General features: G+C 31.7%; 1 protein-coding gene across 9 annotated transcripts in view; it reads right to left on the reverse strand.

Annotated features, from left to right (window-relative positions):
* The window catches only part of LOC108689921 (ensconsin), a 174,772-nt gene that overhangs the window by 14,601 nt on the left and 142,050 nt on the right, over nt 1-18,121 (reverse strand). For 6 of the 9 annotated variants that reach the window (XM_018196895.1, XM_018196893.1, XM_018196896.1 and 3 more), the window contains 3 exons: nt 8,736-8,804; nt 2,642-2,698; nt 412-480 (listed from right to left, as the gene is read on the reverse strand). In XM_018196895.1, the coding sequence (XP_018052384.1) occupies nt 412-480; nt 2,642-2,698; nt 8,736-8,804 (195 nt within the window). The remainder of the gene's footprint in view (nt 1-411; nt 481-2,641; nt 2,699-8,735; nt 8,805-18,121) is intronic. The other 3 variants (XM_018196891.1, XM_018196892.1, XM_018196894.1) reach the window with 3 other exon arrangements.

Genomic DNA, 18,121 nt, shown 5'->3' on the forward strand with positions numbered 1-18,121 from the left:
TGTGTGTGTGTGTGTGTGTGTAGGAATGATCAAAGGAATATGCTAATCTTATCTCATTAAAAAATAGATAGAGAATATATATATATATATGCATATATAAAATACAATAAGATAGTAATAAAAAATAGCTATTTACAAACGAAATATTTAATCAGAGAATATGGTAGTAATAAAAATACATGACGCGATTAGAGATAATGTTCAATACGAATGAGTTTTTATTATTAGGTTAACATATAGATATAGACGCAAAATTAACATGAGTAATAACTGTCATCGTTATTCGTTGACTGTTATGAATGTTAGCATTAAAAAGCGTTATTATATCTTATTAATATTATCGAAAAAGAAAGAATTTACTGAGAAAAAAGAAGGAAATGGTCTGTACAGTGCCCTTGAAAACGTTGGTACCTTCATTGTCGTAAGGACGATCGCCATCGAGAGAGTCCTCGTCGTAGAGACTTCGCGGGCGCTTCACATCTGCCAAGAAGAAAGCGAGACATGTGCGTGTATACGTAAGATTCAAGTATTAATAAGATTACAGCGCACGAATGAATGTATGAATGAATGAATGAATAAATGGTTATTAAGATATGTTGTGTATAGTGATATAGTATATGTGTACTCGCGCGGTTAAAATGAATTTGCATGCATGTGAGTGCTCGTGTTAATGCAAAATTGTGGACAGATGTTGCAATGAAGAAAAGTAATAAATCGTGATGATGTTAGTATCGATAGGTATCTGGTAACTTTTGATACATAAATACAAAATTTCACATTAATGAAATAATTAGGAATTAAAAACTAAGGAGTAGAAAATAAAAGATCATTCTAGTTCTTTTAATGTTTATATCAAGAATAATTAAAACATTGTCTTTTTATGACTTCTCTTTGCTTAACTCTCTTGTAAGCTTCTAAGTGAGTGGTCCCCTTAAAAATATCTCTATTTTAATAAATAAAATGACAACTCTCATTTTTTCTTTAAGCGATGTTTTTATCCCGTAATCTTCGTCTGTTTTATAATTTCTTTGGAAAAGATAATCAGAAGGCTGTGTAATAAATCTGCTCTTCAGATATACGTTTTATAAATACGATAAAATAACGGGGTTATAAAATAATGTGAAAAGAAAATTAATTTTCATTGAATATTAAAAATGTAAGCTGCATTCGCTAAGAAGCTCTCAAGGCGAGCTGAAAATAGTTGAAAAAAATACGTCACATTTTACCAACCAATTTTATTATCAATAATGAATCAAGATTAAAATTATGCAGAAAATGTTATAATATTCAGTATTCACTAATATTCTATTTAACACTGTACAAATCCTGTTAAATCATACTGACAGTTCAGAAAGAAATGTTAATTAAAAAAAAATAACATTAGGATTTGTAAAAATATGTTACTTGAAAAATAAACAATATTCATCTAACATTTTTTAAGACATAGAGAAAAAACATTTTTACAGTGAACTCATAATTAATTTATTATTTAAACAAAATTCACTCGCGAATGCAACAATATTTTGCGATATTAATATGCAGCGATAAATTTTTTATAATATCATTTATTAAATTTATAAATGTATCGGAAGATTAGTTTTCAAATTGAAAAGCGTTAACCATTATTCGTTGAACACGCACTCCGTTACACAATTGTCAAATTACAGAACTCGTTAGCGTTGTTATTCGTTGCAGGATGAATTCGATTTTTATATATCTTTTGAAATAGTACGTGCCGTCCAAAAAATAAAAACGTTTAACGTTGTATTAAGAAAAATTCTGATTGAAAATCAATGAATCAGAAGATTCTGATTATATCAATCAGAGTTCTTGTTATCTTAGCTAAAATTATAAAATCAACAAGAAAATTCTGATTTATTTATTTTCAACCAGAATTCCAGAATTCCAATTAATGGAACCAGACTTTTTCAGTGCAGTTTTGTTAAAAAATAGCCTAGCAAAAGCAATATCTTATAGCAATATCAATAAATGCGAGTAGGAAATATTATATTCTATAGCAATATTATATTCTGCGGCTTGTCGTTAAATAACATTCCATAATTCATATTTATATAAATTTATATATATTTTTTCACATTTAGAGATGATATTGTTCAATTCTCATGCTTACAATTAAATTAGATCTACAGTTAAATTAGATCTTTGTACAAATCGAGATACAGATAAAATTCACATCAGGATTTGTCACACTCTTTGTAATCACGCATAAAATCGAATACAAACAGATATATTTAGATATTTTTAGCATTTATTTACAAATTTATTTAGCATTTTCTAGTTATAACACAGATATAAATTATCTCAATTTCAAAATTATTATATTAAAATTATTGTATTGGGATATGTTAATCTTTCGTTAGCAACACCAAAATCATATGGAATTCTTTGGGTAACAAAACAAATCATATATGTATATCACTTTTCGCTTTATAAACAATCATCTCGAAAGATCAGAGGTATCTCTGCGTATACAAATATGCAACGGATTGGGATGCAATCTCGCTTTTAGATGTTCAACGCAATAAACACGGTGATTCTCTCAATGTTGCAAAGAGAGATAGATACCACACACAAGTCACACAATCGTTATCGAAGTACGTTGAGCTCAACCCGAGCATACCTGTCAAAGAGAGAGAGTCGTCACCACCAATCTGGGCGAACCAGTGCATCGTTTGCTCTGCGGAAGATAAATTCGATGGTGTACACTTTCTCTGAGAATTATAAAGTTCACGTGGTTCGTAATATTCTTCGCGCGATAAATGTTACTATTACACTGTCAGAAAAATATGTGTTTAATGACATCAAAGTGCATTGCTATAGATAGCATCAGCTATAGATTCTAGTCAATATTATTTATCTAATGACGACAGAGTGTCATATATGTTACTGATATTGCAATTTATTCGACCACATTACTTGCTAAATGATATTATTTTCTCTAACAAGAATTGCTTAAAATTACTATCTAATTATGCTGTGGCCTTTTGAAACTCCGCAATAAATAAATAACTGTTAACTGTATCTGCATAACGAAGTTATTCATTAAAATTCTATATTCGAAATTACATTTTCGTCGAGCGATGAGATATATTGATCGACACCTCGTTATCTCCACGTTATATACAATCGGTGCCAGCGAAGTCTTTCGCTTTGCATCCATATTGCATTAATCCGATGTACCACTTTCCCCTATGCTTATTAATTGCAACGCGGCTGGCTTATTTTCATCCTTCGCAGTTTGTTTTTGACAAATGTCAACAGGAACGACCGCCAAGCTGCCAATATTATTATCTTCCACTAATTGCAAATACTAGATGAAACGAAAGAGTGTGAGAACAAAGAAGGAGGAAACGGTATCATCTACCGCTGATGATAATTAGACATGCCAGTTAGTAATACGGGACGCGAAATCGAACGGGAACGAGAAAGAGAAAAAATATCGAAGAACACGAGAGATGAAATGCTGAGATTACAGTGAATGATATGAAAAGAAGACATTTTGCGACGTCATGAATATCAAATTATGTCGCAACATGCAGAAGAGGGTTCTCTCCGATAAAAACAGCGCTTGGATTTTTCAAATAATATATGTAATAATATAAAACTCGCTTTCCTTTTATCGAAGATAGAAAACTGTTGAGAGTCACTTGTACGTAAATATAATTTAGAAGACGAATTCGTATTGAATCACTAGGGAAATACTCGATATACTCGCTCAAGTTGAGTGAGGTGAAGACGTTGAGTGAAGTGCTCTAAAAACAAAAAGGTAAAGAGCCGAGAGATTCGCAAAAAATCGCTGTATGAAAGTTTGATATCGTCTTGTCTATTTACTTAACTATTTATAGGAAAATCAATAGACTTTATATTGAAAAATTTGCAAAATTGTGAATTATTAAACTTAAATTAGTAACTTTTTATTACTCACATCTGTGCCATCGTGTCGTACGCCAATACATTTTTTTGAAGATCATTAAATATCAAAGAAATATCAAATGATAACTAAATTCTTTGAGTTAGATAATATTTTTTTATTTCTAACTTCTATGTGTCCACAAAATGTGTCCACAAATCAAACCATTTTTAAAGTTAGTTCAAAGTAAACAACGTCCATAATATATAAACTTAATAAATAATAAACTAAATTTGAATCAAATTTATTCTTTAAAATTAAATTATTGAAGTCTAATATTTTAATTAAATTAATAATGTATTGAAAAGAAGCAATGACGTATAGAAATTAAAAATTCAAATTGGGTATAAATAGTAAGTTATGAATTTAACAGTGTGTCCAAATATAAGTAAAACAATTTTTAACATATTTAATTAAGAATCAACATTTACAATTGAATAAACAACATTGACATAATACAAAATAGTGCGGGCACAACATGCAATCATAATTTTTACAGATAAAAAAATGGAAAGAAAAAAAATTCGTTACAAAGCGCGCGCCAGATCTTTTCTCTTTCGTCCATTATCATGATCAAAAAGATTTTTCTTGTTCGACTACGAAAACAAGAAACTTCTAAAGACAGAGTGAAGGTAAAGATATTCATTGGAACATTATTTTCGAGGATGTAGATGCAAAATGCACTATTTGATATTGCACGCAATTCGTAGAGCTATTAATTTCTCTGGTTATTCGGAAACGCACAATGCGTCTCGATCCATCCTCTCTCTGAAAGCTGTCCTGCACACAATATCGCCGTTAATTTACCCGTCTTTGATGAATGGAATGGAACAGCGCATGAAGAACAATGCAATCGCGTTTAATATTAAATGTTCCAGTTAGTTTTGAGATTTTCTGCCAAAAAAAAAACATTTATTTTAGGAAGATGTTAAATCATATTTTATTCAAAATATTTTTCACCATTAGCTACAACTTTTTCTCACTTTTCTGACAGTAAGTAGATTTCGCGATAAAAAAGTGTTCGTCCTTCGAAGCAATCCATTCATCGAGCTACTTTTTTATTTCATTATATGTTTTGAAATAAAACTGGTCAGCAAGGTCGTGCTGCATCGATCGAAATAAGTAATAATCCAAAGGAATATAGTCTGATGAATACGTGACATGTAGTTTCCTTATACAGATTTCTTTAATAAGATTTAATACAACGTGCGAAGAATTAGAGTTAAATAAGAAATCTAAATGAGAATGCTTAGAAACGGATTGCGAAGAAGCGTTAAAATATTTTGTATAAACATTTTATATAAAATAGGTAAATGAATTTCCAAAATATAAAAAAATTATAAATTCATACAATGAATACACTTATCTTGTGGAATTGTTAGATTTTTCTTAACAAGATCGTATAAAAACTGCTTTTTAATGAACCGCAAAAAAAGTCTCTTAATACAATAAACCATTCTCTACACGGTAAAAATAATTTTGTAATAAAAATATCTAAAAGTTTAGTTATAGATGTAGATTTGAAAATAATTTTGTTAGACCGTTAAAATGATTATGTAAGTCGCTCAAGCTAATCGTTAAAATATTTGCTGATTGTTCAAAACTTTTTGTAACATTGCTCATTATGTTTGAGTGTTCTACATAATTATTTTGATGATCTAACAAAATCATTTTCAGATCTGTATATATTTAAATTTTCAGATACTTCAGCAAAATTGTTCTTTCTGCACTGAAAAAAAAAAAAAGATTAGTTGCTGTAACAATTTAGATAGTAAAATATGGCATAGCATTTTTATATGGTTGCTGCAGCCAATCGTTTTTTTCAGTGTGTATATAATATGCAGTATTTTAAGCAGATGATTCATTAAAATACCGATTTGATGAAAATATTTACAACAGTCACATATCCGTAATTTTGAGATGCAAGGATAGATACAATGTGGTAACCGACACAATTTAACAAACGAGATAGTGAGCCGTCGCAGCCTGTCGCCCGGAGGAATGCGCTCATTCGAACCGGTGGTTTATCTATCATGCAGCTGCAGTCATAACCTTCATCATCGTCGCCTTGGAAGCTCAAACGCTGGAAAATCCGCCAGCGGATACATATAGCTCTGTTAATCTCCCTTCGCTTGGAAGTGGGTCGGAAAACAATGGAATCCGTCGCTTCCATCTCTTGATGGAATCCGTCGCTTTTGTATGGAGGTTGTCTTCCTAATTCTCTTCCTTTACTTCTTTCCACCTCCTCGGCTTTTCCTCTCGAATCCGCCATTCATTCACTTGACTGTTCTATCTCGCCAACTTTGCTCGAGTGGCGATGTAGAATGCGAATAGATATGCGCTAGTTGAAGTCACGCGAATGATCCATGAGGTGTTACCGCGAGTAACGTGGTTCTTATCGATGATCGTGTTTTTCACGTTTGCTGAAGCGATAATTATCACATCGAGTGACGTCTATAGATATTCATATATGAATTATGTCTGAGAAAGAATATACGTATCATTGTAAAGATAAATCACCAACATCTCTTACTTACAGATGAATAAATCGATATAAAAGAACAAATGTTAGAAATTTTTATTTTAAGCTTCATTTTTTATGATTTGTTATTGATATTTAATTTATACTGATATTTAATTTTTTTTATTTCTAATTTATGCAAAATAAATTGTGTTTATTGTACTATACTTATTAAAATATATTTAAAAAAAATAAAATAAATTTTTAGAAAAACATATTTTTTTCGATGTGCGTAGAATAATTTTATGTAGATAAATTTTTAATGAGGGTTAACGATCGAAATTGTTCTCATTTCTCACGTACGCTGTAGCATGCTGTGTTTAATTTAACAAGCGAACGTGCTTCTTGAGCACGGATGATATTTATATTTCGAATTTAAAGCCTCGATAATTCTCTTTGTCTTTCAAATTAAATAAACGTACTTTAAATATTGTGCAAGTGCTTAATTTTTAAGTAAACTAGAGAAAGTAACTCGGGGAAAGACATACACGTGAATGTTCTCCAGATAATATTTTCCCACTTTCTTCTTTTGTATTATTCTCATAAAATCCGTTATTAAAATAAGAGACGAATTAAATTTTCCATTAAACTTTCAACTGCACATAGTTGAGTATAAATTAATACGTTGTACGTGTAATAAATTATCTGGTGCGAGTTACACGTACGTACACACATTCGACATGGACCTTGTTAGTTATTTAATTATACTAGATGCTGAGATGTGTTTAATTATACAATTATATACTAAATTACGCATCGCGTCCCTTGTTTCGAATTAAATTTTTATGCATTACCACGCGCGCGATTTTTCCGGCCACATGAAAGATTTATTAACAATTTCATGGGCGCTTTTCACAATTGATTAAACTAACGCAACAGTGCCTCCCACAAAAGCGCGAATTGCATTTGAAGCGTTATTAAATCCTCTTAACCGTTTCGCAAGTTGAACTAGGAGAATTGCATTTGTTATCTACCACGACTCAGAGATCGTACTTTAGATTCATGACTCGATAGTTCTACCACAGATTGGAAAGCAGTTACGTGGTTTCCCGCGCTAGATTAATATCGTTATCGACAGTGAAATGTCTCGGTGATGCAGCAACCTACATTCTTACGAGAATTCGACAAGGATTTTGAATTTACACAGAAAGAACGATTTGGTTGAAGTATCTAAAAATTTAGCTAGAAAATAATATTAAAATAAATTTAACTGAACCATCATATTTAATGTAAGAAACTCGAAGCACGATGAACAACTGTAAAAAATTTAGACGATCAGATCGAGCATTCTATAATTATTTTGATAGACTAAAAAAATTATTTTCTGTATTTAGCGAATTTCTTTAATATTTCGGCATACAAAATCATTCTTTCCATGTACGCAAAATATTTGGCAAATTCTGATTATTCTCGTCTAATTTTGCAAAATGATTTTAATCACTTTTTAAATGAACGAATTGAGGAATTACGTGAAGCAGATTATTTGATATTATTACTATTCAAATTAACATAATTTATGTTAAATGTAGCGTTTTTATATATATTAGGTGTAGTAAAAAGAAATCCATTATTTTTGCATGAAATTGAATGGAAAAATAATGGATTTCTTTTTACTACATCTAATTAATTGTAAGAGAACACTTTGAGCAATTCGGTACCTCTTTGCGTTTTAAAAGTACATGCTCAAAATGTCAAATGTCTTTCAAGTTTCTCAAATAAAAACCTGTATATATATTTGTATGTACATACGTCTGTGTCACTATTTATATTACAAATAAATGATCAAGCTGTGCTTTCAAGCATCACGGAAATGTCAGGAGGTACGAAGTGCGATATTAAAAAGTGCACCGCGTTCAAATCCGCCGTGTAAATGTCAAAAAGCCACCGTGAGAGTATCACATCGAACATCACACTTGCTACGAGGTAATAAAAAGTTCTCAAGCCGGCGCTTTAGAGTTTCAAAAATCAGTCAGGTTACATTATAAGATAGACAAGAAAAAAAAGAGAAAAAATTAAATTAAATTTTAAAGCACAAAAAAAAACACCGCATTATATCATTTTTTTAAAAAAGGTATCTTTAACATAATTTTATATGGAAATTTAAGAAATTACGAATTGATTAAATTAGAGCTTTTATTTATGCTTGTTGCTAAAAACAGCAAATCATTCAATTGTTTATTTTGAGATACAATGTGGCGATCCTTTCGGCTCAATAAACTATAGTATTCTATTACAACAAACGAAAATGCCTTAAATGCAATTAGTTGTGTTCATAGAACTTACCCTTCGTGAGAGAGTGGCGATTGTGTGCAGAACTGGACCTTTGGTTAGTTTCCTCAGGAGCGGCTCCAGCTGCAAAATAAATTGTTTCACGTAAAACAATTCACTCCATTGTACCGAAGTTAGTTATTGAATATGCGAGTTATGGCAGTGAATAAAAATTTAATTAAAAGCGGTAGTCATCTGGCGACATACGGTTTCGAATGCTTCGAGCACCTTGCGTCGCGCCGGTATTAGTATTTTAGTAGCCGCATCAATTCCTTGCAGTGAAACTGGAGGGCAGGGGATTTAATTAAAGTTACTATTTTGGATTATATTATCTAAATTCATCATCTGACTTTAGGATTATTAATTAAGCGCACTTTAGATATTCTATAATTTACGTCAGAATTCAAGATAGAATTCTATTTATAATTTTATATGATGTACATTGTATTATAACACATATGAATTATAGATTGTTAGTTGATTTAATTTTGCTTATAACCAATTAAACTATGATGTAGAATAATTCATAAGTTTGCAATTAGTTTCGCAATATCTCAATATTTAAAATTGGATATTATGTGAAAGTTAAGCAAATATTATAAAAGACAGATTCCAGAAATATTATTATTAAACGAGACGTTTATCGTTTTTAATCGCAAATAAAACCGAGATATCAATAGTAAATGAAATGAGACTTCCACAAGCACCACAAAGAAATTGTATTATATGCTAATGAGTATCGAATCGTGCAATGCATGTAGGTAAGAGCTAGGCGCAATGACAAGGAGATGCGTATCTGGTGCACAACATATATAGGGTAGATGCGGTAGTTGAACTTCGACATTTCGCAGAGAAGGTCTTTTCCTTCCATTACGTGGAGACATTCACCGACTAAATTGGGTGCAACTTGAACGCACTAGTGAAAAGGTTCGATATGTAGACTCATGTCTTCTGAATGAAACATATCTCTAGCGCATCTAATTCACTTCGAGATTCGATAGATAAAATTATATTTCATTACTTCTTTTTACCTCAAACATTACCTCAAAATAGCCAAAAAAGATTTAAATTTTTAAACTTCTTAAAAATTGCTAATAAAGAATAATTTTTTAAAATTGATGTAGCAAAAGAGACACATCATTATTTTTAGCTTAATACAGCAATGATTTATCGACAATTTAAAAAAAAAAATTAAATTACCTCCTGCAGTAAGCAGTAAGAAACGACGGAAAAGAGTACTTAGGCTCTAATTCCAACCGCAAGATAAGATTTTAAGTGAGAGCATAGAGAGAGAGTAGGAAGAGAATAATCTGAGTCGACGGTGAATCTCGCTTCCTATAGCAGGTGTGCTTTAAAGTATCGGGCGGTGGATAATGACGCGGAACGACGGATGAGGACGCTAACGATGATAACACGAGACGTTTATGGCGAGGAGAAAGCATTTTATCGCACGTCGTCAGAGTTTACCATCGATAGTCGCTCTTATGAGGACAGCTCTCCAAATTCTCGCTAAATTCGCGCTATTAAGACGTCACTGTACAGATAATGAGAACGGAGAGGGTAAGATGCTGATGAACGTCGAGATAAAATCTCCGATACAACGCGCATCGCGAAAGGAAACACGAGACATTGGACGAAAAGCCGAAGTGAATCTTTTGTGATTTAAAGATGCCGGAGATATATACTCAGGAAGGCATCGCCGATTTATCAGAATTAGGAGTTTTGCTGTGAAAGGAAAATCTGGCTCGCTTAACAATGTTTTCTAATGTATTTTTCAGCTCATATAAAGTACAATAACCGTCAGTTTTACATTGACTTTTTGAAGATGCAGTCAGTTATAATATTTACATTACTGTTAATTATACTAGAAGCGAATACAAAAATATTTTTGCATTACTTTAGAATATTTACCTATTATTTTTTCCGGATTAAAAATGAGGAATAAAATGTGAATGATAGAATTGAACAATTCAAAAGTAACAGAAGCTCGTAATGCGTCAATCTTTTATTAAAAATATTGCACGAATTTCGTAATACAAAAGTTATTACAAACTAATGATCGCTTATTGTAACATAATTGAAATATTTGCGTAACGAATCTAAGAAATAATATATGTATAAATCGTGCAATAAAGTGTATTCGTCGAAGAATATTAAAAATGTGATGATTTTATTTATTTCATAATATATGTTAATATTTAAACGGTTGACACGCGACGTTAATTTTCACGGGCGATGCATGTTTATGTTCATGTGCGCGCAATCATTTGCATACCGATGGTATGCTCGTACAGGTAGTTAACCATATCTTTGAGTGTTTTTCACATTTCTTTTTTGAATGCAATGGAAACAAATGTTAGATAATATGAAACATCACACATTTTGAAACATCACTTTATAAAGTATGAAAGCATACTCACAGTATGTGCAGATTATTAGCTCGCGGATTATTAGCTTCATAAATGAATCGAGATGACAATCATGTTACGGAACAGATGTTTCGTACAGTCATTTGGAATCAAAATGCGACAGAAAACAAGATTTATAATTATTTCGCGATAATTACGAACAAAACGCATTTTTATTTAACATAAAATTTTTCTTTCGATTGCGTAGAAGTCTCGATTATACTTTGGATGGTATTATACGAGTAAAAGAGCAATGTTAATAAGTATCCTTATTCCAAATGAACGTAATTCATTTGATTCCTACTTTCACAATTAACACATTTTGTGTATAGTTAATAATTTAATTAATTTTTCGTACATCTTTCGTGATACGATCCGTATAAAAAATTGATCTTTGGAATTATTTATGGAATTATTATATTTATAATAAAAGGAACCTTTCTTTTTTTTAATCTCAGCTCATTTGATTAATTCTAATCATATCTTACAGATATCAATAAAAAATTCAACTCTTCTATCCGCTCTGTATTTATTTCGCAGTGGTGACGAATTGACGAAGTGTGTTTGATACTCATTTTTAAAAGTTAATCGATTACTCTACAGATAATTCAGATAATTGTATATTTTCTAGATGATCTTTCCTCTGGGTATGACATAGTGGGAGGGCTCAGTATTTCAGCTTTGTATATTTCAAGGATATACAAAAAAAGAACGATTTTTCTAAAGTATCTAAAAATTTTTAGCTCTATCTGAATTATATATCTAGCTAAATTTTTAGATACTTGAATAAAATCGTTCTTTTCATGTAAAAAATCCAACGACGAGGAAGCTAATATACCGTCGTCATTGATTTAATTTAAAGTGAACAAATCGTAGTCGCAGAACGGTGCGTCGCATTGCTTCGAAAGTGCTTGAAATTATCAGACTAATGAACTTTTCACAAAACCCTTTCGATAGAATTGTAGTTCGACGATGGTGTCATATCTTCGATGTATAGTAAGCTCTTATTGAGATGTTGCTGCATAAAGTGTTCACCATGGTCACTGTAATTCTCACGCCAAGTGCTCCAGGCACGAGATGATGCCAACCGCGTAATGTCACGCACTCTGCAATGGTGCAGTTTGGCAATTACTATTGCTGTCAGTTAATTGAGGATACATTCTGTCTGTCGGCAAACGGTTCGGCCCTTAGCGGTAAGAAACGATCGATTGGCTCTGGATTCGTCTCTGGAACGCTCAAAAGTTGTATTACTCTGGTCAGAGCGCTCATTTCTCTGCTTTTATTACTAACGTCTCAATGTGTTTGATCTAACTGATTAATTTTTTGCTCGAGGGGCTGGATCCCATTTTCTAGATTGTTAGACTCGGCAATGGATATCAACTTTTCTCTTATTAGAAGCGCCCATCACGTCTACCAGTTTCTTCGAATCACTCGGCCACTTACCACTTCACTGCACTACTTATGTCTCACTAAAATTAATAGTTAGAGCGTATGCTTGAGTCAATTAAACGTGATATTTTTGCATAAACTAAAGATGATGGACTCAATATGATCATCTTCTTTCATGTGAGACTTAATCCTTGTATGGCATTCATCGAGTGTTTCGTATATAATCATCGACGTGATGTTAATTCCACCGAAAATTCTATCATGAGTTTTGTAAATGTAAAATACCGCAGTATTTTTATAAATTTTATAATTCAAAAACTATCCATTTATTAAGCCTTATGTCTATGACATTTTTTGTCTATCACGTTATAAGCTATTATCTACATATATGTATACGTGATTACTATGACATTTCACCTAGACCTAATTTTTCATATAATTAGCGAACTCTTTCAATCTCGATTTTTAATAAATCGATAAAAAATTGAATAAAGTATTTAGAAAAGAGTGGAGCATGAGATTTAAAGATTATATCTAAAGTGAATATTAAATGAATTATTTTATTAAATCTCATAAAATATTTTATGTGCGAATGCAAGTGAAGAACATCAGTATTAGAAAGATTTTTAGAGTCTCGAAGTTTTCTAACATTTTTACGTTTTTCTCAATGCTCTTTTCTCAAGGGATTAATTCGATGTTGGAACGAGGTGAATGAATCGAAATCGCGTCACTGAGAGTGCGAATGAAGTCTTGGATAAATTTAGACACACTTGAAACTACAGCGGAAATACAAAGCGGGATAAAAGGAAATGGCCTCACGGGAATAAACGAGTAAGGGAGTTCTTGCATCTATATGACAAACGGCTAAATTGAACATACACTATATAATCTCGCAATTTGTCGGTTGTCGACACAAGAATCACGAATAAATTATACCGCTACCTGACTACGTCTGGCCGTGCAATGATAATCTATGTAAAAGCACTTATAGCAAGAAACTATGTTTTCAGTTGGAGGTTTAAGAATTTTATTCGACTCTAAAAAATAGTATACAAAAACCTATTTTAAATTTCCAAAATGTTTTTCCTAAAATTTTAATTATTATTTAATATTAAAATAGCTTTCAATATTATTTTTAAATTCATAAAAAAGAATTGATGTGAAGATATATAATTTAGTTTGTTTCTTTGTACGAAAGATTCATTGTTGCATACTTATGTGATAAATTAATTGTTTTCTCTATTTGTTGTTCGGAAAAATACATTTTTAAAAATTCAAAATTTCTGAGCATGTGATATTTAGTGATATCATGAATTTGAGCCCGGAATTCAGCATCTCAATTTTTAAATGGAGTCTTTTGTATTCCGGGATGAACTCAGTTTGCCTGGAGATACTTTTCTGGATGTGCAACAATTCTTATCGTGTCTCGCAAGTTACACTCTTTTTACATCACTATATAGAGGAAAAAGTGTGCTCACCAGCAGTGCTCATAAATTTTCAAGCATTCTCATGCAAACTAATGTTGAAAAACTAATGAAATGGTATGTGTGAAAAAATTCAGAAGACTTAAATCCTTTTGGATAGAATAAATTTCATTAGTTTTAAAAATCTTTTTCTGTACAATTAAATAGGTTTTTTTTTGCAGAGAAGAAATTATACGCCGATATACGTAAAACACATGAAAAAAATTTTTATTTTTAACCAAGCAGCGTTACGTGAACAGTGATCAGGAAACTCGGTTTCTTACGTTACGTAAGAAATTCACGTATAGGCAATAGAATCGATTTGCATAAATCTCTGACTATATTGTGTTAATATATTGCGAACGAGAGCGAATGTCGGCATATGATTCAAATTAATTTTTCCTCCCTTCCTGAGGCATGATATAGTGGCCGGATTCATTTGTAGGTCATTAGCAAGAACCGGTGATTATCTCGTCATGTTGCGTACACTCGAATGCACTTCAAGGTCCCAGGAGCAAATATCAGCAGCCGTTTAACTAGTTGGCAAATACACGCTAACGCATTTAGTACGACGATCGTCGGTGATTCGGAATTGCGTCATGTGTACCTACACACATGCATACACATACTTACAACACATACAAAATGATTGATTAACGCGGAAATGCAAATCTGCATCGAAAGCTTTCAGGCTGGTTTTAATGTTCGGCAATTTATGAAGTAGCACCCGATGCATTATTTGATTTATAATCCATAAAAAATTGGCGAAGAATTTTTGTTAAATTACATCTTGTACACAGAAAGAATAATTGTGGTATCTAAAGTATCTAAAAATTTAATATTTAATCTACAGATTTAAAGATAATTTTGTTAACTATTAAAATAATTACGTAGAAACCTCAAGCATAAGTGAGCAATGCTGCAAAAAGTTTTGATATTCTAGGCTACAGTTAAGCGTTTTACATAACTAACATAAAAATGTTATTAAGTATCAAGATCCACTTTGTGGATCTGAATGTAATCCTTTTCACTCATTTGAACATCACTCATTCTCGTTTATTTTTCCTTAATACTGTCCTAATTACTTTGATGATACAATACAATTATTTTCAGATTTGTATTTAGCTAAATTTGAAGTATTTTAGCAAAACCATCATTTCCGTCTATATAAATATCAAACAACTCTAACGTAAATTCGAAATAGCCCTAGTATCATATCATTTAGATTTTGTAATGTGTGTAAAATAATATCAGAATTTTCTCGATGTTACGAGCATTATGATCGATCTCATTTGACAAGATTCATAATTTTATTGATAGAGTGTTTCGATAAGATTAAATTTAAGTAGCGTAATTAAGTGTAATATCCTTTTACTTTTTTCTTCAAAGTAGCAACAATATCACATCAATTTAATCGGAGATATCGTGTATCGAGACAACGTAATGAAATTGTATTGGTCGGTTTATGGAATGTTCAAGTTAATTGCTATTAGATGCCGACGAAGAAATAGCAGGTGTTCACTCTTCAAAGTGCGCCAATGACACGACGTTCTACCGTACTTTGAAAAGACGCTTAAATTGCTGCAGCGCAATCCTTGAGAGAGCAACGCGTATCTTGATCGGACAATGAGAACCATCGTCATGTAACAATTAAATCGATTGATTGAATCGTTAATTGCGATTCCGGTATATACTTTTCGCGAATGTAAGGGTGTAAGATAAACGCGTATTTTATTCACGTTCCAATTTTCAGGATCACATTATTAAAATAAAAAAAAAAATTTTACATTTTGCAAGAAATACAGTTCAAGTTTTTCTTCGAATATGCTATCTCAGGTAAATTAAATTTTGTAATACTTAATCCAAACGAGTTAAAAGTACATGCAATTATGTTACGTTTTTATACATTAAAATTAAAGTTTATTAAAACGCGTTAAAATTGAATTCGATAAAAGTAATAGCTTCGTTATGTTAATATTGATATTTCCGATTGCGAGCAATTTTTTATTTAAAGTAGCTTTATCACAGGAAATCTCGTTTCCATGAGAGTAAATGCATTGTGTCTAAACAGGGAAGAAGATTGCGATGTTGTATTTGCAAGAAGCCAATGAGGAAGCCCAACATCAATCGTTCTCCTCCCTCGTCAAAGTAACACAGTGAGCTTTAAAAGAACGAAATTGCCATGAGGAAGAAATGAAGAGAACAGTGATGAACGAGAAGGGGGCGATGGGCTATCAAGCAATATTAATTTAACGGCTAGGTAGTCTAGCAGAAGAATAAGGCAACCTATTATTAGATCTGCGGGGAGAAAATAAGTTTCCGAAAAACCAAAATTTTAATCACTCGTGAACCCTCTGGCAATGTTAATATTGCAATAATCGTCTTGCCTAAAATAATACAATTCGCAGAAAAGCACATTAAATTTTCTTAAAGTGTCAAGGAAATTTTGACGTTTTCGTGAAATCGTAAAATGAAATAGAATGAAAAAGAGATGGTTTACTACTAAAACTGTGAAGTAAATGCTTTCGAATGTCATAAAGTTTACAGAATAGAATTTTGCATTGAAATATTACTTGAATACCGAACTTTTCATTATGGCAATTTCAAAGAAATGTTTGCGCAACGTTTCGCGTTTACGGCAGCGACGAACATAAACGCGGACTATTCTTCCTCCGGTTATATCATTTAATCAGATCGTTACTCGTTATAATATCGCGAGTATGACGAAGAGATCTATTATTTGGCGTGAATGTCGCAAATATTTTATATGTAATATATGTATATGTCCGCCACTGCAGCACTGTTATGTCGTGATAAATGCAATCGTAAAAGTAGGATTATTTCTAAGACAAACAAGAAAAGAAGCTATACGCCCTCGCAATCTTTCTTATATACTGATGAGAAAAAATCCGTCTGTTTCCGATCTGCTTTAGACTGAAATTTCACTGCGGTTTGCTTTAAAGTGGAAATTCGTATTTAAATTGCACTACTTTCTTCCGCATATTAAAATTTCATAAGAGTTGAAATGAATGTTAAGATATTCGTTTCACTATCGTATTGTATAATTAGGTATTTAATTCATATTACCGTCTTTCTTTTTTGACGAATCGTTTAACTCATAACGACTTCGAAGTTTCGAATGCAACGCTGAATTTAAAAAGACAGCACATCGGGCAAACTGACATTTATCCATGCTGAAAATGTCAGAGACAAATGTCTACAGTGATAAATGATCCACATGGTCAGAAGCGTCGAGTTACGCCGAGGCGCAATTTTCAGCGCCGATTTCCAGGCAATGTCCGTTCCTTTTTTCATTGTTCTATTCATTGCTAATTTATTTTCTCGCGCGTATTAGATTTCGCGTATTTGACTGTATCTCCATGCAGCAATCTTGTCGACTTATTATCAATTTCGCGGAAATAGACGCTAGTTCAAACTTTTCATTTTCAATCTCGAGATTATTTGACATTTAAAAAAATGTGAAATGAAATGCGCAAAATGAAGAAACGTTATAATATTATTTAATCTCTTTCCTAATAAACTTTTATACGGAATAAGAATGAAAAAATTTCATTTCGCAATGAGAAAGAAAAATATGCAAATACTAAAAGCACAAAATACAAAATTGCAAATAAACAAGAAAATGTTGATAGAACTCTGCCAATTTGTGTATATTATTTGAGTTTAATCATGGTGAGTACTTTGCGCGTCGCGTCATGATTTGAAACACTGCAATAAAGTATTTATACGTGAGTATATCATCAGAATATGTACATATAATTTATTTATCGGAATTTAAAACATCGGGCTTTCTATTTAATTTAAAGATTAAATTAAAAAAAAAAAAATGTTACTTTCCTTAATAAAATACGTTCCGTCGGGAATCAATCGAAAGCAGGCGGATGAAGAATGGAAGGAAATGTACATTGCGTGTGCTTCGGAATAATAATCGAAGGCCTAGACATTAGCGTGTCCTGGATAAAATAATGTCAGTGCACTAAAGTTTTAATCATTTTAATCCACATGTAGTTAAATAAAGTGCGCGACATAAATGACAATTTTTGCATAAAAGTGAGATAAACGGATAACTTCAAGTGATATAAAAGTTATATATACATATATATATTTTTTCTTTAGTATA

This window comes from Atta colombica, unplaced genomic scaffold, assembly GCF_001594045.1.
Source record: "Atta colombica isolate Treedump-2 unplaced genomic scaffold, Acol1.0 scaffold281, whole genome shotgun sequence".
NCBI classification, from domain to species: Eukaryota; Metazoa; Arthropoda; class Insecta; order Hymenoptera; family Formicidae; genus Atta; species Atta colombica.